The sequence below is a fragment of the Symsagittifera roscoffensis genome, chromosome 3, assembly GCF_963678635.1.
Source record: "Symsagittifera roscoffensis chromosome 3, txSymRosc1.1, whole genome shotgun sequence".
Lineage (NCBI taxonomy): Eukaryota > Metazoa > Xenacoelomorpha > Acoela > Convolutidae > Symsagittifera > Symsagittifera roscoffensis.
In genome coordinates, this window is record NC_087064.1 from 70,174,226 (window position 1) to 70,197,779 (window position 23,554).

At 36.2% G+C, this 23,554-nt stretch overlaps 2 protein-coding genes across 2 annotated transcripts in view; both read left to right on the forward strand.

Annotated features, from left to right (window-relative positions):
- LOC134841395 (ATP-binding cassette sub-family D member 3-like) overlaps positions 1–18,888 on the forward strand; it is a 43,303-nt gene extending 24,415 nt beyond the window's left edge. The window contains exons 11-18 of the mRNA XM_063857356.1: positions 4,743–4,904; positions 5,747–5,866; positions 6,855–7,002; positions 10,838–11,045; positions 12,518–12,631; positions 16,136–16,228; positions 18,125–18,286; positions 18,585–18,888. Coding sequence (XP_063713426.1) covers positions 4,743–4,904; positions 5,747–5,866; positions 6,855–7,002; positions 10,838–11,045; positions 12,518–12,631; positions 16,136–16,228; positions 18,125–18,286; positions 18,585–18,659 — 1,082 coding nt within the window. The 3' untranslated portion in view covers positions 18,660–18,888. The remainder of the gene's footprint in view (positions 1–4,742; positions 4,905–5,746; positions 5,867–6,854; positions 7,003–10,837; positions 11,046–12,517; positions 12,632–16,135; positions 16,229–18,124; positions 18,287–18,584) is intronic.
- Positions 18,889–18,993: 105 nt separating this feature from the next.
- On the forward strand, positions 18,994–22,789 carry LOC134841997 (SCY1-like protein 2). Its single transcript, XM_063858126.1, has 2 exons — positions 18,994–20,972; positions 21,343–22,789. The coding sequence occupies exons 1-2, from the start codon at positions 19,097–19,099 to the stop codon at positions 22,257–22,259; spliced, it is 2,793 nt and encodes a 930-aa protein (XP_063714196.1). The 5' UTR covers positions 18,994–19,096; the 3' UTR covers positions 22,260–22,789.
- Positions 22,790–23,554: the final 765 nt, after the last annotated feature.

Genomic DNA, 23,554 nt, shown 5'->3' on the forward strand with positions numbered 1-23,554 from the left:
TTTTCAACCCATATTATCAAATAACCCTGACCCAATCACTCCTACACCCTCTTATGCTTCCCAAGTTACCCCAACCTACTCCTCATACCATTCTGACCAATCATCTCCAGACACCCCCCGAATCTCCCCAGAGCTAGACAATTTTATTACCCTCCAACAACAACCCTACCACCTTAACACCCCGACCATAAACCAAATCTCCTCCACTACAAATTCATCCAATCCCCCTACACCCTCTTCAAATTATACCGAATCATTAGCACCATCATCCACATCAACTGAATCCTCACTCAACACTAATAGAGCTTATCGCACTTTTAAAAGAAAGTTCCCCAACCATCCTTTCCCAGCAAAACCAGGAACAGCCCGAGAATACATCAACCACCCCCAACATACTAACACTAGAGAATTTTTAGCCATCACTTTACCCTCATTTCCACAATACACCTTAAACACCCCTCATGACGCTAACGAAACACGCAACTTTGTAGACGAATACGTTTTAATGCCCACTCTCTTTTGGACCTCATACTATCATTTCACTAACCCTCTTTGCTTACCTTTAACTAACACATCCATTGATATAGACCGAAACAAAGACATGCTATATCGACTAACTACACCACTCACCGCTAGACAATTTACTTACGTTGGATATAAAAAATCACTAAAAATACACACTGCACCTAGAGCTAACGAATACACACTAGAATACTATGATCACAACATCATCAGAGCTAACCAAGATCAATTCTTAGACGACGATCGCTTCGCTAACCCACAAATCACCGAGAAATTTTTCATCAAGACACCATATGTATTTACACTAAACATCTTCGACCGAAAGTTTGATCACATTATTTCAGAAGCACTAACAAGCACACAAGCGTACGAAAGTTTTAAAGAACGCTTCCAAATCTTTTCACTAACCTTTCATTTCCTTGCACCACACGAAAGAGATTTACACTGCTCACACGATATTATGTTGCGAACTAAACAAACACATACATACAGTTACTATCGTTTCATCCAAAATCACTTTGACCTCCACACACCCTCTAGACAACCACACCATCGCTTTCAATTCATCAATTCAAAATACACTTCACCGTATTTCCTAAATTTCACATATTGTATTAAAAATACTAACCTTCATGGTATTCTTCGTAATTATGACCCCATAACCCAAATGTATATTTTCTGCCCCATCACCAAGACCTTCAACGCAGAAGAATCCCGACCCTTCCTTATCCCGCACGAGTTTGTACAGCCTATAGAAATCCCCATTTTAGAATTCATCCACAACACTAAATTTAACCACAAGTTATATAACTTAATCCAAAACACACCTTATGAGTTTGCAGTAGGCACTGAAGAACTAACCACTATTAAGGCACTTCAATTGCTTTGGCCACTACTTCAAACTAAAAATATCATCCGCATCTTAGCTAAACTACTAACAACTTCAGAACTAATTCACGATATCTTCCCCCACGGTTTTTTCCCCGACGACTAACAGGTAAGTATGAACTAAATGAATATTACTAACTAATTAAAATATTGAAAAACTCACCATTCCTTATTCATGTTTTCTTTAGATTTTTAGCCTTCATCTTCAATCATCCGAAAAATTCACAAAAGAAAAATAAAAAATAGCAAACTTCTTCAAAACTATTTAAAACCCTATTTAACTTTTGCACCAACAATTAAATAAATATAATACCAATGCAGTAAATTAATTTATAAAATTTTCCCCTAAAAGCAGTAAATCTACATATGATGAAAATTTGTATCTTAAAATTCCCCCATTACTAGCAGTAAATTTCCAAATTCTATGCAGTAAATTAATAAAATGCAATTGCAGTACTAACCTTTTGATATTTTCATTCATTCGCACAGAAATTCTATCCACACTCGCACAGCTCGCCCACGAAGAATTGTTTAAAATAATGAATTTCAGTTTCAAGTTTTCACACTCAACAACTCTAACAAATAATAACAAGTTTCAAACTTTCCTTTAACCCGGTTGGAAAGGAATCATATACTAAACAAAACTAACCAACGCAGCTTACTAAATACCACAAATCATAAAATAACAGCATGACTAAGAAAAGGAAACCAACGGTACCCAAACCGGATTAACCCAGTTTAAAACTGGATAATTTATTCTTTTGAAGACTATTACAAAGTCTTAGAAAGAAATAATAAAACACAAAAAAGTCAAAAGACAAACCCATACCACAAACAATTTGCTTTTTGGAAAAAGTACATAACCAACAAAACATAAGTAAAACCACAACAAACCCAACATAAAATGTTGTCACATAACAGGACCCCTCATAAAAACCGCATGAAATCATACTCCCACACCTGGCCTAACCCACCAGGAAAGGACGTCCTGAGCATGCTCTATAGCCGGCCTAACCCACCGTGCTACATCCACGCTTTGTGACCACACCTTTATTTTTAATAAGAGCTACTCAAGGGTGAGTAACTCTTCAAAATAACCGAACTAAAACAAAAAGCTTTTGTGAAAACAACTAACTAAAATCATAATTAAAAAATATTAAATTAATAAAAGTTTTATAAAATGTAAAATCACATGATGCAATATATAGATCAGAATACAACACCAAGGACGAACATCAAAAGACAAGACGACCTCACTACACTCGAGAGAGAATGACCAACTATAATCGATATGCCGCTCACAATCACAACTCAAAGGATTTAGAGTACGACTTGACCTCGCAGAAAAGGACTTCATTGAACTAGACCAATGACCACCTCGATGTTCAAGTATACGTACAGATCCGAGTAACCAGGCATCCCCTCCACGCACAATCTCCACGCCATTCCCGAGCTAGATCAAACACAAAAGAAGTTCTCTCCGAAGAACAGAAAAACCTGACATAGCCAACCATTCTGAAACCAGAATTGATGCTGTTGCAGAGACTCAGTCGTTGTCACAAGAAGAACACAACGTCTTGTGTCCTCAATTCCAGATCCCTGGAACTTCCTTAACAAAAAGGAAACAAAAGAAAAATGATGTTCGCCAAATACCAACGTCCATCATCCATCCTTGAACTACAAAAGAACTGTTCTAAAAAACTCTGTAAAACCCGGATGGGTGGAACCTGATCTAAACTATATTTTATGATTGGATAAATTAAATGTTTTACCAATGTAAAGTATTTAATATTAACCAATCATGATCCATCTAACTAACAACCCACTTATTTGTAAGTGCTGAAGTTACTTGTAATTTCAGCACCAGAGAGATTTGAATTTAACTTAGAAATTAGTTGGACTCTCCCGAGCACTTCAGCAGCCGCAATAAACCAGTATACCCTAGATCTATTGAGCCTAGCAGAGACTAGTTAAACAACCTGAGACTAGATAGTATAAGAGTAAGATTAGGATCGGTATTAGACTAAGAAGTTGCACGAATCTATCCGGCCGAAAATAAGATAGCGTGACGAGCAGACGGTGTACCCTATCCGAAATTACTCTATGAGTTACACTCCAGTCCTAACTCATATTGCATCATTTAGTTACATAATTGCGTGAATTGAAACCTCGGATTTAAACAATAAAGTGTGTTTCTTTCACAAATTAGGATTCGAACTAAAAGTGAACTACAACGATCTTCGCAATTTTAAGTTAGTTATGATAAGTCAGCAAAGCCAAAATCTATAATTCTGCAAAAAAAAAAATTGACACATAATTTGATTTACTCGTCTCGCAAACTACTGAAATTTTTGTTTTAGGGCACATCGCCTCGGTTATTTTGTTTAGTTTTCATTAGCTAATATCGGTAAAAAATGATTTTATGTTGTTTTTGCCAATTTTACGGATAATCTCATTGATTATACAAGCGGAGCGTAGTGTAGTATTATGAAGCCCGTTTTTTCTCCAGCCGAAGAAGCAAATAAAAGTGTGCTTTATTAGTTTGGTGGCACGTCCGGCACTTAGTTTATGAATGCGCAAGCGGAGCGTAGTGACACATTACGGTATCCACTTTGTTTCCAACCTAAGTCGCAAATAAAGTCTCATTATTCGGTGGCACCTTTGCACTTTTATATGTTCACTTTTCATCCATACCATTATATTTTTGTAGATTGTTTATTGGTGGCTAGCTTCAGTGTTTTTCCAAGCTAGCGTGGTGCAGATCTCCAGATCGTGATTCGTATCCGGCGTAAGACAATTTTGTTGAGCATTTTCCTTTTTTCACTTTTTGGAGCTACTTTTTGCCTTCTATTGCTTGTTTGCGAAGTACAGCTTCGCCTGTGTTTGAAGAGACCTTCATGGTAGTAACACAATGAAATATATGATAAACATATATTTTTTTAAGAGCTCGTTTGTCTGCAGTTAGACCTTGAATTTGTACATAAATCTAAGTTACGTTCAATTGTTGTTTTTTATTATTACAGTTTTTGCTTTCCTGTCCGCTCGCTCAATATTTCTTTTTCTTGAAGTAGGTTCAATTTTTCTACTGGCTTTGCAAATTCATTTTTCAATTAATTTACACTTCGATAGCGAACGTTACAAAGAAGGCAAAATTTCATCAATTTTCAGTTCATGGATTTAATTTTTAGGGATTTTCAGTGAAGAAGCTCTTAATTAGATCGTGTGGTTTTTTCTTGCGTTTTTTAAGGACAAAAATTCTCTCCATAATTACATTTTTTCAGTTTCATTGAGATAGTTGACACTTTTCTTACTTTCTGTTGGCTGTGTTCTAGATGTGGCGACGTTGGTGGGCTTCTACATAGTGAGTCGACCCTTTTTGGCATCTAAATCCCGCTTCCAGGAGTTCTCACACAGTGCCAGACTGGAAGACTACTACAAGAGTGGTAGGATGTTGCTGAAGATGGCGGAGGCTATGGGCCGGGTGGCACTCGCAGGTAAGAATGTATCAAACAAAAAACGGTTCTTTTTCATCACCCTCCCCACAATTCAATTTTACTTATTCTATTGTCATAATGCGATGAAACTTGGAATGGTGAACAAACTAGCAATTAATACCCGATTTTTTATTTAGCCATGATGACAAGAAAAACAACTATAACAAAGGAACAAAGGTACACGGTTGCTGTGCAGTCCGATCACAATAGTAAAAAAAAGTGATTTCTTTTTTGTTCCAGTCGTTTTTTTGTCAGTGGTGATATCAGATGATCTGAAAGAAAGTCTAGAACTTATGCATATTCTAAATATAGTAAATTAGGCGTTTTTGACAACATTTTTCCTTGAAAAGAAAATGTAAAAAAATAATGAGTAAAAACAAAAGTTTTTTCCGAAGGACGCGCTGAAAAAACTTCCAAAACTAATGTTACTGGAGAAAACCACGTTTTGTGGCTTAAACAATAGCGTTTAGTCCTATTATAAGCCTGTTCGATTGCTTTATTTGCTCAAAATAAAACTAAAAATCAAAGATTTCCAACCTGTTTTTCTTGGAAAATAATGTTTCAACTGAAAGGACTTCTTTATGATATATCACTGGACCCAATCAAATGGCTGGTTTTACGAGGACAATTAAACTGCGGGAGAAGTGGAAAAGAGCCAAAGAAAAAAATTCATCTGGTTATTTGAAGACACACTAAAGTTTAGCGCAAAGATATTATTAAATGATACTATCTGGTCCTCTAACGTCTATTCGAATTGGCTTCTTGTCCGAGTTTGAGAGACTGTCTTGATAAGTAAAACGGTTAAGAAAATTACTTTTTCGAAGCTCTGGTGTTATGTTCAGGTAGAGAGTTGAGTCGTCTGGCAGGACTCACAAGTAGAGTGTGCGAACTCACTGAAGTGCTGGAGGACCTGAAATCAGACAAGTTTGTCAGACAGCAAGTGGCTTCTTCGAACACATCAGGTGAGAACGAGGATGTTTGTTATAGTAGCTTTTCAATATAAACAAAAGCCAACAGAAAAAAAATCAGCTTAAAGTCCTTTCATCTTGTGCTTGAGAATTGGTATGGAATATAACTCAAATGTACGCATCGAAAGAAAGAGAATGTCGACAGGTAATGCCTGCTTTTTTAGCATGCATTACCCGTCTGGATGCGATGAGACTTCACCTGTATTAGTAGTAACCGGATAGATAGAGTTTCACCGGATAATAGTGGTGAAATTTTACAAGATAGCGAACTGCATACCGGATATTGCGAAAATGACGCATTCTAAACCTTTTGACCTGATGTTATTCGATAAGGAAAGGATTCAATTAGGTTAATATACCAACTTACTGTGTGAACCATGCGTGCTCATTTCAGATGCATGGTATTCAGTGGCGTACTGAATACCAGTACCTATTTTAAGGGTCATTTGATAGTTTTTTACGACAGCAGTTTTGGTTGAACCAAAGTTTTCTCAAAGTTCCATTTAGAAATTGAATACCGAGAAGATGCGATGAAGCTTTCAAATTCTCTAGTCTTTTCAATTCAAAGGACGTCCACTTTCCGGTTGACGTGTTGTCGCTTTTTTTCGGATTTTTTCGAATAATCAGCAACAAGTCGGTCAGTCAAGCCGAATACAGGTACAAGATAACCTGTATATAATTTATTATCGCAGTTTCGGGGCTGAAACGCTTTTTGTTCTTAAATTAGAAACTGAAATCATTTTTTTCTTACAACTAATGAAGACAGAATCAGTTCTTGAAAAAATTAATGCGTCAAAGGACCGCAAGATATGACAAGAAAACCATGTTGAAAACGGCATATGACGCACTAGTCAGGGGCAGAACAAATTTAATCGAGGACAAGGAAAACTGACCGTTTCAATTAACAACATATCGACTAAAAAAAAAACAGTTTCGTTTTCAGCAGCTTGTCTGTAAATTGAGCGCGTTTTTGTTTCGGCAGCGCCAGCCTCGAAGGATTTGTCTCCAGATGCCAAAAAACTAGCTGGTACAGAAAACAATGACGAAGAGGGACAGGAGCTGACACTGGCCAGTTTTGGTCTCACTTTACAAAGCAGAGGACACACGATCATATCTGATGGACACATCAAGTCAGTAGCTTCAAGTTTGATTGGCACAGATTTCGTCCTATTTGTTTAATTAACAGATTTCGTCCCATACAAATTTTGTCCCATATCCAACATCCTATCATCCCATATCCAAATTTGTGGGACGAAATCTGTGTACGCTTTGAAGGTCGAAATCTGTTGAAATTAAATGGGACGAGATCTTTAATGGGACGAAATCTATAACAGCCGTTATTTTTTTTAGCTTCTTAGCCAGGGTCGACAATTTGTTTTCAGACCAGCTGTTTTTCAAAACTGTTTTAAAAGTTGGCTTATTGAAAAGTCAGTTGCTAGTTGAAACCCATTTTTTTTACATATGTTGAGAGTGAAGTTGAACTAAGCTGTTGTGATGATTTTGTAAAACTAACGCTTAGGGAACTGTTGGAAAATACCTTATTATCCTAGGTTACTTATTTTTATTTATGGGCTTTGTCATATGGTACTTTAATGGACGATCTTTCAGGCTAATGCTTCAATGGTTGTAACTCCTGTTGATGAAACAATCTTTAATGTCATATAAGGCTGAAGCAATTTGTTTTATTAATTTCTGTCATTTTCATAGATTTTTTTTACTTCTTTTTACTTCTATTTTCTTCTTTTTAATTCTATTTTTACTTCCATACTTTTATTTTACTTCAATTTGGGCTATTTATAGACCACCAGACAGTTGATAACGGTTTTTCGGCGTCGTTAATCACTACTGATTGGCTTTTTTTAATGCTTCGCGGTTTCTCATACTGTACTGAATTAACCAAGGCAAGTCAAGTAATTTTTTTACACTCGCGAGCAGAACTAGACATCTGCTTCTCGTAAGCAGAATTTCAAGTCGATGAGAAATTAGGTTTTACAAGCTCACATGACTTGGCATGCACACTAATGTGCTCAACTTCTTGAGTACAGGTAGTCTTTTTAAAGAGTAATGAACTTAGTGAGTACTCTTATAAAGGTCTTTACTGGTGATTTTTTCTGTTTTTTATTCAGGAAAAAGTCTTAAATTGTTTACACTCAATTTTGATTTTCCGAAGTTTGACTTCCGATTTCTTTTCAAATTCACTTCATTTCCTTTTTTAAAAGAAAGGCAAACTCCATTGACGAACAGCAAAATGCAAACGGTACGAATAACGTGATCGGCTTCTACTTTTGAAAATTGAATTTAATTATCACTGCTAATACAATTTTTTATTGACAAAAACGATTTGTTAATTTTTTTTCAAGTTTTTCTGTTTGATTTCAGTCAAATTTGTATCGCAAATGGTGCGAAGCTCAGCTTCGCCTCTGTGTGGATTGTTGGTTTCTTTCGCCTTTATTCAGCTGTATATGCTTGTTGGCTTCCTTGGTCTAGGGGCAACGCGGTCCCTTCGCAGCCAAAGGTCTAGGATTCGATTATCGGCAGGTCCTTGTATTTTTTATTAGGTATGAAACTGAATATTTTTGTCCAGGACTTATAATAATTTCGGCGTATGCTTTATCGGCTAATTGAACTATATTTTTAAACATTCGAACGCCGAAAATTGGTTACTGTTTGTCGATAGTAGTGTAAAAATTTAGCTGTTTTTCTCAGCTTTTCTGATTGTTTTATTGCAATGCTTATTGTTTGATAAAAATTTTCCAGACTAACGACTTTGTACGAGAGTTCGAACCCCGTTGTCATACATGTTTCTAGTTAATTTATTGCAAGTTATGTTTTTTTATTTTCTTGCATTTTTCATTCTGTGCCGTTCTTAGAACCTTCCTACTATTTCGCTTGTGTTTGCGAAGTCCAGTGTGACGCTTGTGTCTAACTGGTCGAATTGCTTTTACATATTGATGATTGGATAGAATTTTTATATGTTTAGGTCTTTTGGATGCATTATGTTTTTTGCTTGTTTAATAAATTATATGTTGCAACCAACAAAATCACGTATTTAGGCAAGCAAGCTTGCAAGCTTAGTTTGAAAATTGGGAGAGTGAATACCTTTATTTAGGTCTTCTTTGTCTCAAATTTGATTTTTCGAGGTTTTTCTTTTGGTTTCTCTTCAAGTGTAATTTTTTAATCATTTGCTTAAAAGACGGTAAGTGAGTGAAGTTGTTTGTTACGCTTGCGATTAGCAGGCTTTATCAAATCGGAATATAGACTTTTCGGATTAACAATTTGCTTTAGAGAATCACATGGTCTCTTGGTTCATAATGAATTGAAATTTGTAAGCGTCTCCGGCGCAATTATTCTGGAGGTAACGATTACGCCTGAGACTGCAAAGGTCCTGGGTTTGAATCTGAACAGGACCTATTTTTTTTTCAAACTGTAAATATTTAGTTTGAAAAAAATTGTCGGCTATTATTTGTCTTCAACTTAATTTTGTCGGCTTAGTTGTCTAATCTTAGTTTTTTTTTGCTGTATGCAGTTTTCATTGTAGTTGCTTTTTATGGTTTCATTGTAGTTGCTTTTCTATGTTTTCATTGACTCATTTACTTAATAATTTGTAATTCTTCTGGCCTTGACTACGTATATTTTCTTTTTTTTTTTTAAATTTTTTTGCTTAAAAATCTTTTCGGTCTCAATGATTTACGCTTATAAATTATCGGCTTACTAACCTAATTTTGGATCGTTCAGGGGAACCATTATTTTTCTATATTTTCCTCCGGATCGCACAAAAAGTATAAATCTCAGAATGAAATTTATAGTTCAAATTTTTCATGACAACAATTTTTGTTTCGCTCGAGAATTGTTCTCGAAGTATTATTAAACGCCGCCGCTGTGTTTCTGGACGCATTTTCCGCAAGTAAAACATTCCAGACAGCTTTTGAATTGTTTTAGTTGTGGTTTCTTCGAAAATTTTTCCGTTTTCTCTCTGGACAAAGTGGCTCGCCTTTCTTTCCTGTCTGCTAGCTTGCAATGGGTTTTTTTGTGGTATCGCTAGTGATGAGAAGCTCCGCTTCGCCTCTGTGTCAATAAAATATGTACTGTGTTTATTAAGAGTAATGAACGTAGTGAGTACTCTTATATAAGTCTTGCTGATTTAAAACAAAAAATTTCAGTTTTGATTTTTTTGCTGTTTGACTTGTGATTTCTTTTTAAGTTCAGTGCATTTGTATTGTTAAAAGGAAGGCAAACTCCACTATCGATCAGCAAAAGTGTAAAGATCACGAAAAAACTGATCGAATTCTGATTTCGAAAATGGAAATTAGTTATCAGATTTCCCAGCGAAATAAAAGTTTTATGTATTGATCTAGTTTGCTCAAATTGGGTTATTTTTAGCAAAAAATTGTCCATCATAAAGTTTTCTACAAATTCAAAGAGCTTTACGGCTATCTTTTTTTTTCTGTGATGCATTTTTCCTATTGAAAGTTTTCGAGTAAAACAATCGATAGGTTTTTTTTAATTTGAAAAATGTTCATAAAAGCATGTCTTGAAAAATAGCCAATTATGAATGATTCCTCGAAATCAAACAGCTTTAAGGTGATTTTTTTTCTGCACAACTCGAAACTGAAAGTCAGAAGGTTTTCCAATTATAGCAGCGCTGCAATTTTTTACGATAAACTGTCAAGAAGGGCTAAAATTACTGTTATGAAACCCAATGAAAAGATTTTAACCTTGAAGTGATTAATTGCTATGGGTCATCTATCTTTTTTGATTGTCCGGATAATGGAGACCTGCTTAATCATATACTTCTGCGAAACGATTGCAAAATATATTGAAAACTTTATTGCAAATTATACTTCTGCAAAATATATTGCAAAATCATTTAGGCTTCTTTATGAAAAATCATTCAAACTTAGAAAGTTTGATATTTAATTTGCATCAAACTATCTGAGGGTGTATTCTGAGTTTTTTTATCTGCAGGTTCGACAATGTGCCTTTAATTGCGCCGAATGGAAGTGTGTTGATAGAGTCGCTCAACTTCGAAGTGAGACATGGCCAAAATGTACTTGTGAGGGGATCCAACGGATGTGGCAAGAGTTCCCTGTTTCGGGTGCTAGGGGGACTGTGGCCGGTGTTTTCTGGCACAGTGATTAAGCCAGTCAGACGGAACTTGTTTTACATTCCACAGGTATAATTACACTAGAGAACTTAAGTGAGCGCTAGTGTTATACTACGACTACTCTTTTTTATCTAACATAAGTCGCAATTGTTAGTTACGTTTTTGGGCACCTTTACGGCTTTTTGATAGCATGTGCTTTGACGTTTGAACAGTAATAATTTAAAACATTTAATGAACCGAAAAAAGCTATTTGTTTTAAACCACAACTAATAAAAAATCGGGTTTAGAAATTTTTTAAACTCAATATAACTCACAATTTTGTGCTATCCAATTTATTACATGCTAAATTAGTGTGAATGGCTTCAGTTTGTTATATTCCGATGAATTAATTCTAAAATAGTGTCTATTGTATTTGGTGCCTTTTTTGCTGCATAGCATTGGCAATTTGTTAGCATATGTAGCTGCTTTATTTGTGACTAGTGTTTGCCGGTTGTTAAGCGTTCGTGGCAGAGGGCAGGGCATGAGCTCCAATTCTCGAGGTCGCAGCTTTGAAGCCCATACGTAACAAAGTTTAACTTTTTCTATCTTTATTTTTCACTTTGTAAAGATGCTTTTTTGTCGTGTTTTCGCTAGTGTTTGCGAAGAGCAGCTTCACCTCGCGGTCCAAATTGTACTGTTAAATAAAGAGATTTACTCGGGTTCATCGAGCCTTCTAAAACATCATAACACTCATCATAAAACATCTAAAACATAAAATTTTTAAAAGCCGATGAACGTAGTTCAGGCTCTTATATAGGTCGTGATGGTTTTTTTGTTTTTTTTTTTCAAGAAAAAACCTAAAATTTGTTCGAGATCAAATTGGATTTTTCGCGGTTTGACTTTCGATTTTTTTACACTTGCTTGAGCAAGTGACTTAGTCGGGAGGTAGACTGTTTTTCCCGTAAACAACTTGTCTTAAAAATCTGTAAGAATATGTGAAGTTGATTTATTTGTAAACCTTAGGAACTCCAAACTTCAAAAGCGAAAAATTGCTTATTTATCCTTTGAAAAATTCAGTTATTTTATATTGCAAGATTTAGAACTTAATTGTTGAACATTTTTTGCAGTTTTCGGCTCAATGGGCTTACCCCATTGTGTTTCTCGACTGTTTTTATGAAATTGTTCTCGATTTTTTTACCAAAAGTTTTTTTTTTCACTTTATTTGTTTCCGTCTCATTTTCTATTCACTGACTTGCAGTTGAATTTCAAAAAGAATGTGTTTTTTTTGCATTATATATTTGGCCGGAACATGGTCATGCTTGCCCAGCCAACGGCTAACCCCTTGTAATTTTCCAAGTTGATTTTCTTTCAGGGCATACTTTTTTGCATTTTCTATTTGTTTGTGTTATTTTACTTGTATTTGCAAAGTAAAGCTTGGACACTGTGTAAAAGTTTTTGTGTCTTAACATTTTAAGAATCTCTCATTTAAAAAACTGGCGAGAATTATAATTGAATTACTGTTCATGAGAGGTCTAGAAGGATATTTTATTTGTGTGTTGAAGAAGCCGTACATGACTTTGGGCACCTTCAGAGACCAGCTGATTTATCCTGACTCACATGAAGACATGCGAAGAAAGCACGTGAAGGATGCAGACTTAGAAGTCATCATCGAACAGGTGAGCATTTTAGAAAGAAAACAAAGGCCTAAATGAAGGGTTGCGAAAAACGTAACTTGGTAATGGTAGCGAATTTTGTTTTGGTAGGTTACAAATTGTATCATTTTCCGGTCTCTCACTTCGAGAGAGGGGAGATAAATAGCTTTGTATCGTCTGAATTAAGTCCGTTAAAATGTCTTCACAATACAGGCGTAAAAACAGTTTTGTTCTACTCTCGCAAAACTGGTTTGTTAGTTTTGACGCGGTTCGTTCGGTCGAAAGGTTTTCAAGCCCGACTACTGAAAATAGGAATACCTAACAATAAGCAGAAAGACCAGTATGCAAGCAATTTTTCAATCTACTGTTTGGCTAGTAATTTTCAAGTGTCAATGAACGGGGTGTCAAGACTTTTTCACGGTTTGACATATAATTTCTTTTAAGTTCAAGTTAAATTAATTTTCTGAAAGAAAGGCTTATCCTTATCGCGTTCTAATCACGAAATGGTGCGAAAATAAAAGGAAGGTTTCTAGTTTCAAAAACGGATTTTAATTTTCAGAATTTCCAGCGGAATTTACAAAAATCCCTGTTGACTGCGTTTTCTTTGACTAGATTAGTTTTATGCGGAAATGAAACGTATTTTTAGCGAACCGTGGAAATTGCAGCGTTGCTCTACATAATAAATTTTACTGCTTTATCATTTGTTTTTGTCATGTTGTTTTTTCAAGCAAAAGCCATGAAATTGTTCGCGCTCTTTTCAGACTCTTTTATAGACCGTGATAAATTTTTTTTTTCGTTTTTTTTCAGTAGTCTTAAAATGCTCTAATAACTACTGGAAAGCATTCAAACTTATTCAAATGGCGCTAAAAACGTGAATCATTCCTAGTTTCGAAAGTGGAATTTCATTTTCGATTTTCTAGCGGAATAAAAACAAATTGAGTTAGTTTTATCAAAAAAGTGCCAATCCTGAATTGGTCTTGAAATTCAAACAGCATTAAAGCCATACGTTTTCTGTTTCTTTGGATTCGTTGACTCTTTTCCAACTGTTTGTTGGTTATGTTTGTTGTTTATTGCTGTTTGATTTTGATTTGTTTTTATTTTCAGCTCAAATTCTTTTCCAAAAGGAAAAAGATAAGCTCTTCAATAACAAATGTCCTCGAAAAAAAAACGAGATTTACTCATCGGTTTCGTTTTGTTTTCCTATACTTATATTCGATTTTTTAGATCTCCCGGTAGTCTAAAAACGTTAATAATGGCCTAGTGTTCTCTAATTCGGTTAGTTTTATCAACAAAAGTGTCAATTATAAAATATTGTTGAAATTCAAAGAGCTTAAACATGAAATATTTTTCCCCAAAGTTAAAAAAAACTAACTGTTGGCTATGATTTACTTACCGGATCTTTGCACTAATATTACAATTTTTTATGTTTTCGGGACAATTTATCTTCTTTTCGCATCTTTGACCTATCGGATGTTTGCACGCATCTTCCTTAGCATATCCTCTGTGGAGATGGCTTTTCCAACTTTCCTTTGACAGTGTTCTGACAAAATAACCCTGAGTTATGTTTTTTATAATTCTTTTTGCGAATGCACGTCGAATATTGACTAGGGAACGCTCATTGAATAAATCTATTTTAGCCGAACGAAAGAGGAAGTTTGCAGTAGAAAAACTGAAGTCGAACTAGCTCTTGCAGAGGGAATGATGCAATTCCTAATGCAATTAGAAATTGCGGTTAAAGTATGATGACAAGTGTGGTGGTTGAATGAGGCAATTTTTGCTCGCAATTAATTTTATGGAATATTTCACTTCTTGTTTATGCCTTTCGCCATGCATTAATTACGAGAATGTATGTTTGTAATTAAAATTGGGGGAAGGGGGGCAAAAGGTATACTAATTTAAAAAAAGGCGAATGGTGGCTCAACCAATAACTTTAGTTTTTAGCCAAAAACATTTGTTTTCGGTGACCAAAATTAGATCAAAACTCTTGTTTTTGGCAAAAATTGTAAATTATTGTATTCTGTAAGTTGTATTTTACAGCATAAAAAGCTTTTTTTTAAAAAGTGTTTTTTTGGAGATTCGGCTGATCTAAGTAAAAATTGCTTAAAAATGTAATATTACACCGAGAGATTAAAACTTTTGTGCATACCATTTTCGTAATTGCTCAATTTGTTTTGTGATATAATATTTAAATAGTAAAATGAAAATGTGGTGAAACCAGAAAATTTTTCAAGTTTTGGTACTTTTTGGTTAAAAAAACGGCCGCAATTTTTTTCGCTGTCGCAGACCGTGCTGTGAAGTGCTTAATTTAGTTGGTGTGTGTTTTGGCTTTATCTATTATAAATTTAAATATATTTCACCGAGTTTAAAATAAGCCGCCCAATATTGGGATGCTGTCCGGATTCACCAACGGGTTGTCAATTTGGCCTCCAATTTTGAATGGCCAAATTCTTTTTAGTTAACGAGATAAGACGATTTTGGTGATTTTTTCAAAAAAAATTTCAGAAAACTTATATTAATTTTTTTCGCAAAATCTGAACTTCCCAACCCTGTAGTTGGGTTCTGTCACAGTACTCTCAAGAATTGAAATCTTGCCTCCAAGTATGACTGCTCAACTCTTTGCAGTTTTCGAGATATGAGGTTTCATGTGATTTTTTCAAAAATTTTTTAGAAAATTTAAATTAATGTTTTTTTTTCAAAATTTGAAACTCCCGGCCATGTAGTTGGGTCCTGTCATTCAGAGTACTCTCAAGGATTGCGAATCTTGCCTCCAAATATGACTGCTCAAATCCTTGGAGTTTTCGAGATGTGACGTTTTTGTGATTTTTTCAAAATTTTCAGAAAACCTAAATTTATTATTTTTCAAAATTTGAAATTCGCAACCCTGTAGTTGGGTGCTACAGGGTACTCTAAGGTGTTGCAAATCTTGCCTTCAAATATGACTGTTCAAATCCTTTTAGTTTTCGAGATTTGACGTTTTTTGTGATTTTTTCAAAATTTCTCCAAGAAATTATCTACAAAGAAATTCGCAAAATTTGAAACTACTAATTTGACGAAGACACAACTTTATTGTCAGCGTGTACCCACGCGTCTCAAATCTTGCCTCTAAATATGAGTGCTCAAATCTTTTTAGTTTCCGAGACAAGACGTTGTTTTATGATTTTTTCAATTTTTGTCGGGAATCTTAAGTTTAAAAAAATTCACGAAATTTGAAATTCCCAACCGTATAGTAGGGTGCTCTCAGGGGCTCTCACTGGTTGCAAATCTGGCCTCCAAAGTTCTCCAGAGGCCCATTAAGTTTTCGAGATGACGCTTTTATGGATTTTCAAAATGGGAATTAAAAAGTTTGAAATTACCAACCCTGTAATTGAGTGCAGTCAGAGTACACTAAAAGTTTGCAGATCTTATTTCCAATATATGCGGTTTTTCATGAATTATCGAAAAAAATCGAAGCACCGGAGGTGCGTTAAACGCTAGTTTGATTGATTTGTGTTTGTGAATTGTGCTTTGAGTTTTGTGTGGTGTGTTTAGGCGAATCTGACGAGAGTGTTGCAGACTCACGGGTGGAACAAATTGGCCGAGTGGATAGATGTACTCAGTGGGGGAGAGAAGCAGCGCATGGCTGTGAGTAATAAGCGGGAAATATTTCATGGCAGAGTGTCCGAATGGTAGAAAGTTAAATGGACCAATCAGCATTCAGAATCCAAACGTTTGAAAGAAATGCGGTTAAATAAGTCCGCTTTGGAAAGTTAAATGCCTTTTGATTGGGTTGTTGAAATTTTCAGTCTGCAGATATTTCCGTGGCAAACAAACATCTTTTTATCTTTTTTTTTCTTAGTGGTCCTTCGTTGTGCAGTTTGATAGTTTTGTCTGCTTCGGGGTTTTTAAATTTAAACAGTCTTAGCGGTGTCGATATCAGTTTCCTAGACTGAGCTCATCCCATTTAAGTGGAAAGGGAATAGTTAAGTCTGATAAAATCATTGGTGTTGTGCCAAATTATCTTGTCAAGAGAAGTCATTTTCATTGACGCTATTTTCTACAAATAAGTTTGTTTTTGAAAATTGATTTTCAGCCAATATTCTTGAAATTCTATCTGCTCAAAATCTTAGATGTGAATAACCTCAACAGTATATATAAAAGTCTAGGATTTTCTCGGATCTAGGATTTTTTGACCGGATCTTCAAAAAATTTTCGAAAATTTTGACGACCTGTGTTTTTTAGGTCAACCAAATTGATTTTTCGAGCTCTCCTAAAGCACTAAAAAGACGCTGTTTTGTCCAAACTTTCTGCGCCGCAGGCAAAATTTTGAAAAAACAGGCCACAAAAGGCGTTTTTAGGCACTTTTTGGAAAATATTGACCAAAAAATCGCGTTTTTTCGGCGCGCGCTCCCACCTCAAACTAAGTATATATTGGCGCCAAAGACGCTTTTAAAAAATTTTTAGGGTCAGTCAGCCAAAAATGGATATCTCAAAATAGTGTAAAGGTGGGATCCTTTGGGTCGGCAGGGGGTCGAATACCTGAGTCCGCCCCTCTCCCTAAATCCTCTAGTGGGTACAAGTATCATAGTTGGGTCCCAAAAATTAAAATGGGTCCCTGAAGAAAATTTTCTGTTTCTTTGCGTTCATTGACTCTTTCCCAAATGTCTGTTGGCTATGTTCGGTCGACCTAGAGCAGATAAACTAGTCTTCTTTATCTACCCTTTTCAGGACGCTATCTATTTCCGTAATTTATTTTTGTTATCAATAAACTTGAATGAATTTGTTCTTCTTTGAGGATTCGTATCATCCAATTCCTCTGTTAGCTATATTGTCTTCCTGGCACATATGCATGCTAGTTCAATTAAACTGATTCTGAATGATGGATTTGTTTTGTCTGTTTAATAAGTCTCCCGGATTTCACAAGATTTATCGCTTTCAGACTTCCTGCTACAAATGAGATGAACTTTAGATTTGCCGAAAGGGTTGATAGTCGTTCAAAGGTGACTATTTCTGATTTTGTTTTGTAAATGCTGGTGATTAAAATCCGGAAAAATTTTAACCTTTTATAATATCTCGGCGAGAAAAAGAAAAGTAAATTGATTTTTAAATGACCACTTAGATGAGTCATTAGCTTTTTTCTAATTCATGAAGAATTGAACAGCCGTATCATGGTATTTTTTCTTACCTATGATACTATTGGTCTGAAGCTGGCTCTCTTAAACAGTATTTAATAATATTTATTTCCATGAAGCCGTCAGTAATGAAGAATGAAATTTACAAAGGTTCTTATTGAACTTCTAAACTGCGTCTTAAGAGGATTCTAAAAAGTTCAGTGAAACCTCGTTTATGAGCGAACAGTTTCTAGTACTGTAGTACAGTTACTAGTTTCAATACACTAGTAAAAGAAAAAAATGTCACCATCATCTTTATTTTTGTTATTTGTTCGCGTTTTCTCGTTGCCTACTGCATATTTGGTTATTGCTTTGTCTAGGCTGTCTCTGTCAAAATTTTAAAGTTGTATTCTGTTGTGTTTGATTGTAGATGGCCCGTCTCTTCTACCACAGACCACAGTGGGCCATTCTGGACGAGTGTTCTAGCCAGATCTCGGTGGACACCGAGTGCCAGCTGTACGATGTATGTGCCCAGAAGGGCATCTCCCTCATCACTGTATCACACAGGGACACTCTATGGCAACACCATCAGGTAAAAAATTTCTTCGAGCACTGAAGTCCTTACTTACCAACGCCTATGTCAGTGAAAATTTCAGTATCTTAACTAAACAATACTTATAAAGGGGGAAATAAAGTTACGCGAAATTTTGAGCTCTGTTAATTTTCAATGAACGAAGATATCACACCCTGTGGTTTTTGTCTCATCGTTTTTTTTTCAAGAAAAGGCTCATTTTTTAATTTTGTGTTTTGGCGATTTGACTTTGATTTTTTTTTGGTTTTTTGAGATCGAGAACAGACCGGTATATTTTCATATAATTTTTGGTTTGCAGAAGTGCCTGAAATTCACAGACGACAGACAAGTGCGACTGCTCGACGTTGTAGACGGAACAGAACCTCAGATGTGACCAACGAATTCCATAGACTTGATCCTGTCAATCAAACGAACGCCAGCTGAAAGAATACTTGAACGAAAATCTTACGATAATTGATTGAGTCATCATTATAATATTGTACTTTTTACCACAAAAACCTGATCATTCGTCCAAATCACCGAATATTTAATATTCAACGCTGAAGCTGATATATCTATTGTCTATATAGATAGATAGTAAATTTAAAATGAAATTTATATATTACCTTTGCAATAATTTCTACTTTTTACAGTGACTTTGAATTTCTGATTCAATACAAAAACTGACGAAAATTCAATCTTAAGACAGTCAGTAAATGCTAGAAGTGTTTCAGGTTATATGAAACTAAGATGGAGTTAAAACATTAGTATTATCATACCAATAACTGACTAAAACTTGTGGAATAGATTAAAGCCAAGTGGGTTCAAAAAATGCTATCACGAGTGAAAGAGGGATTTAAGTCGACGGTGACTAACATCGGAACTGCCCTCAGCAACCCTCTCATCAGAGAATATGAGATCGGTTATCACTTCGCAAGTGCCGGAACAGGACTGTCCTGGAAAGTATATGAAGGAAAGAGGAGATCAACTGGCCAGGAAGTCAGCATCTGGCTCTTTGAAAAGCGTCAATTTGATAAAATGCCAAAGAAAGATCAACAGATTGTATTTGATACACTTAAACGTGGAGTGCAGCAGCTAACGAGGCTGAGACATCCGAAGTTATTGATCGTGGAACATGGCGTCGAAGAGTCACGTGATTCTCTGGCTTTTGCAACTGAACCCGTTTTTGGAAGTTTGTCCAATATCCTGGGAGCACATTTCAATCTTCCCTCACCGGTTCCGAAAGATCTCAAAGAATATGAACTGTTTGAAACCGAATTAAAATATGGTCTGCTTCAAATTACAGAAGGACTTTCGTTCCTACACAATGATGTCAAAATGATACACGGAAATATTTGTCCTGATAATGTTATCCTCAATAAGATTGGAGCGTGGAAGCTCGCCGGGTTTGATTGTTGCATGACTAACCAGACCCCGACAGAACAGGAGCCCAAGTTTTTATTTAGGGGCTGGGAACCTGACAACCCGATTCCAGCTAAGCCATCTTTAGACTACCTTGCTCCTGAGTATATTTTGTCACAAACTGCCGACCGAAGTAGTGATATGTTTTCATTGGGCATGGTCTTTTACACAGTATTTAATCGAGGCCGTCCTCTGTATGATAATGGACACATGCTTTCTACATTCCAGAAGAACGCTTTACAACTATCCAGTTTGAGTTCTCTCCAAGTCCTTAAATGCATCCCTGAAGACGTGAGAGAACATGTACGCATGTTGCTCAGCGTAGACGCCAACGTTAGACCGGACGCAAATCAACTGGCCAAGATCCCATTTTTCCAGGATGTAGGTGCTGTTACATTGCAGTACCTGGATACGCTATTCCAATGGGATAAGGCGCAGAGAACTACTTTTTACAAAGGTCTGAAGAAAGTATTAGAAAAGTTACCGCAGCGCGTCCTGTTACAAAGAGTTCTGCCATCAATTGTACAGGAACTGAATAATAAGGAGATGGTTTTATTTGTTTTACCGAACGTGTTATTCATAGCTGAGAAATGCACAAAGGAAGAATATGTCACAAAAGTGCTGCCTCATCTTAAAGAAGTCTTCCTGATGACTGAGCCAATTCAGATCATTTACGTCTGCGTTCAGAAGTTGGACGTCCTTTTGGCTAAAACTCCCTTGGATGACCTGAAAAGTCATTTGTTCCCAATGTTGTACAAAGCTCTGGACTCGCAAGATCTAAAAATACAGGAGCTCTGTCTTAAAGTCATTCCTACCTTCGCTGTGCATGTTGATTTCCCCACTCTTAAGAATAACGTGGTTCCCAGATTGAAAAGGATCTGTCTGGAAACTAATGTATTGAGTGTAAGAGTGAACAGTTTGGTGTGTATGGGTAAAATGCTGGAATATCTGGACAGGTGGTACGTACAAGATGAGTTGCTACCTTTCACAAAATCCATTCCATCGCACGAACCAGCAGTACTGATGGCTATTCTGGGAATCTATCAAGTGACGCTGAACAATTCAAAATTGGGCATGAGTAAAGATACGATGGCAACTAAGGGAATCCCGTTTCTGTTACCTCTGGCGATTGATTCCCAGTTGAATCTCTCTCAGTTCCAGAAGTTCATGGTGGTGATTAAGCAAATGCTGGAGCAGATAGAGACGGAGCAGACGACTAAATTAGAACAGGTGTCTGCGTATGAGAAAGAACAGAACCAAGCCATCGATCACATCATGAACGAAGGTGAGCTCCACATTATTTATGAGTCATTTTCGAATACAATCAATTAAAGCTAATAAATAGCTTACTGAACAATAGATTAAACGTTCCCACAACATCAATAAAATGAACGAAAATTAAAAACATTGAAAATTTTCCCTTGAGAGTAAAGGTTTGTCAAAGAATGGAATATTCAGTGCCTGAAGTTGTTCACAAAAGCCATATCCAGTTAATGAACGAAGTGAAGACATTTATTTAGGGTGTGTAGTTTTCAAGGTCAATCATGGCAAAAAAATAGAAATTCAAAGAGCTTGAATATTTTGTTCCGTTTTCTTAGTTCATTGACACTTTTCTACCAGGCTGTTGGCTTTGTTGAACAATATTTGTTGTTTAGGCTCAGACGATAACCCAGACTCAATTCTGTCCTCTATCCTGGCTGAAAAATCGAGCGATCCCTCGAGGGAAATAAAAAAGATCACAACTGACCTGGACGAATTGCTGGGATCCAATTTAGAGTCACCGCAGAAGAAATCCCCCAAAAGTATGTCGAACGGAACTACAACTGAAAGATCAAATGGAAGCACATCTCTAGTGAAGCAACAACCTCTCACTCTTGAACAAAAGCAAAAATTGATGAAAGACAAAGAAATTATGAAAAATCTGGAACGTCAGAATCCGCTGGAAGCCAACAAGTTGCAGATGACCCAAAAAGCAACTGTTGCTCCTAGGAATCTGACAGAATCATTAGGCACGGCACCAGCAATTAACTCTCATATTTCTAATGGCGGCAGCTCTAGTAGTTTTGGACCTAATTATAACATATCAGTCAACAGTCAAAGCAACACTTACGCAGCACTACCCGCTAACACGGGCGGAAAACCAAATTATATGCTAGGAGCTCAGTCGGGAGAGCCAATGGGAAACAGTCTGGTCCTTCACCCGATGAGTCAGCAATTCAATCAGCAAAATCAACTCGCAGTTTTGGGCTCCCAGCAGAACCAACCGACTCAAAATGTCGGTCCAAGTTCACTCGACAGTTTATCAGTTCTGCCCAAAAGCAATAACATGAATACAATGGCTGGATCCAACATGAATATGCAATATAGACATCAAATGATGACAGGTGCTCCTGGATCCCAGATGGTATCCCAGCAATTTGGTATGAATAATGCAATGCAACAGAGCTTCAGACCTCTCGCGGCGCCTCAGTTTTCCCCTCAATTCATGGCCAATCACCAGAATAATATGTCACCTCAGCAGAAAAGTATTAAGCCGCTGTCGAACAGCGATTTGGACGCATTTTTACAATAAAATTCGCTTACAGAGAGAAAGATAAGAGTTTGAAATGGGTTAATTAATTGGCATGCGTATCTGTCACAATTTGTCCTCACTATTTGGACCAGTTCAAGTGAAATCAATAAGGTAGAAGGACGTATTTTTTAGAGATTGGTGCTAGCTCCTTGATCGTACTGAGCACTCCGTTTACTTCTATCAGAATTCAGAAATCAAGTTCAAAATGTCTATAAATTCGATCTTAAATTCTATCAATTTTTATATTAGTTCATCTTTCTGTAAATTAATTAAATTACGGTTCTTGCAATTGATTCTTTGATTGATGAAGTAATGAGAGTTTTGCGGCCAAATTTAATCTTACGAAAAGAATTAAGTTCACAAAGCTTCGTGCAAATGCAGAAGTGATTTCCCATATTCCCATATGGTTTTTGCGACATAGATAATCTCATTGTATAGTGCTTCTGGACTTAAGTGAAATTACTTAATTTTTGTTCCGACCACGCCGCGAATTGACAGACGGAGATTTTCACGATGAGTAGACTGCTCAAAGAGAGTCAAATTCCTGTTTGATTTATTAAACAGGTATTATGAAAACGTTTTTTTTTTTTCCAGATGAGATCTGGTTTTTTTTTTTTTTTTTATTTTTTTTTTTTTGAAACGCTTTTTCGAAAAATTCGCTTTCCCAAAAAACTACTCGTCAGATTCTCATAAAAGTGGTACCAATGGATTCAGTAGCGTTTGACCTACCTGCCTGCATGAAAATTAGGGCAATTTTTACCCTACCCCACCCCCTACGGTCTTAGAAAAGCTTCACAACTCGGTACTTTTTTTTTCACTTTTTCTCAAAAACTACCCGTCCAGATTTGGGATTAAGGGTTTAATCGATAGACCAGGTTGTAGGAAACTCCCATGCACAAGCGGCTGGTCCCTAATTTGCTTAGGGGAAGAGCTATAGACTTAGGAAAAGTCACTTTTTTGATTTTTTTGCCTATTTTTTCGGAAATTATCGATTTCCTCAAAAACTACCCATCCAGATTTGGAATTAAGGGTTTAATCGATAGACCAGGTTGTAGGAAACTCCCCCGCACAAGCGGCTGGTCCTTAACTTGCCTAGGGGAAGAGCTATAGACTTAGGAAAAGTCACTTTTTTGACTTTTTTGGCCTTTTTTCAAATCTTTCCGATTTCCTCAAAAACTACCCGTCCAGATTTGGGATTAAGGGTTTAATCGATAGACCAGGTTGTAGGAACCCCCCATGCGCAAGAGGCTGGTCCCTAATTTGCTTAGGGGAAGAGCTATAGACTTAGGAAAAGT

Coding starts and splice junctions, on each gene's coding strand:
- LOC134841997 (XM_063858126.1), top strand. CDS start 19,097: ATGCTATCACGAGTGAAAGAGGGATTTAAGTCGACGGTGACTAACATC. Junction 20,973..21,342: donor CGATCACATCATGAACGAAG/GTGAGCTCCACA, acceptor TTTGTTGTTTAG/GCTCAGACGATAACCCAGAC.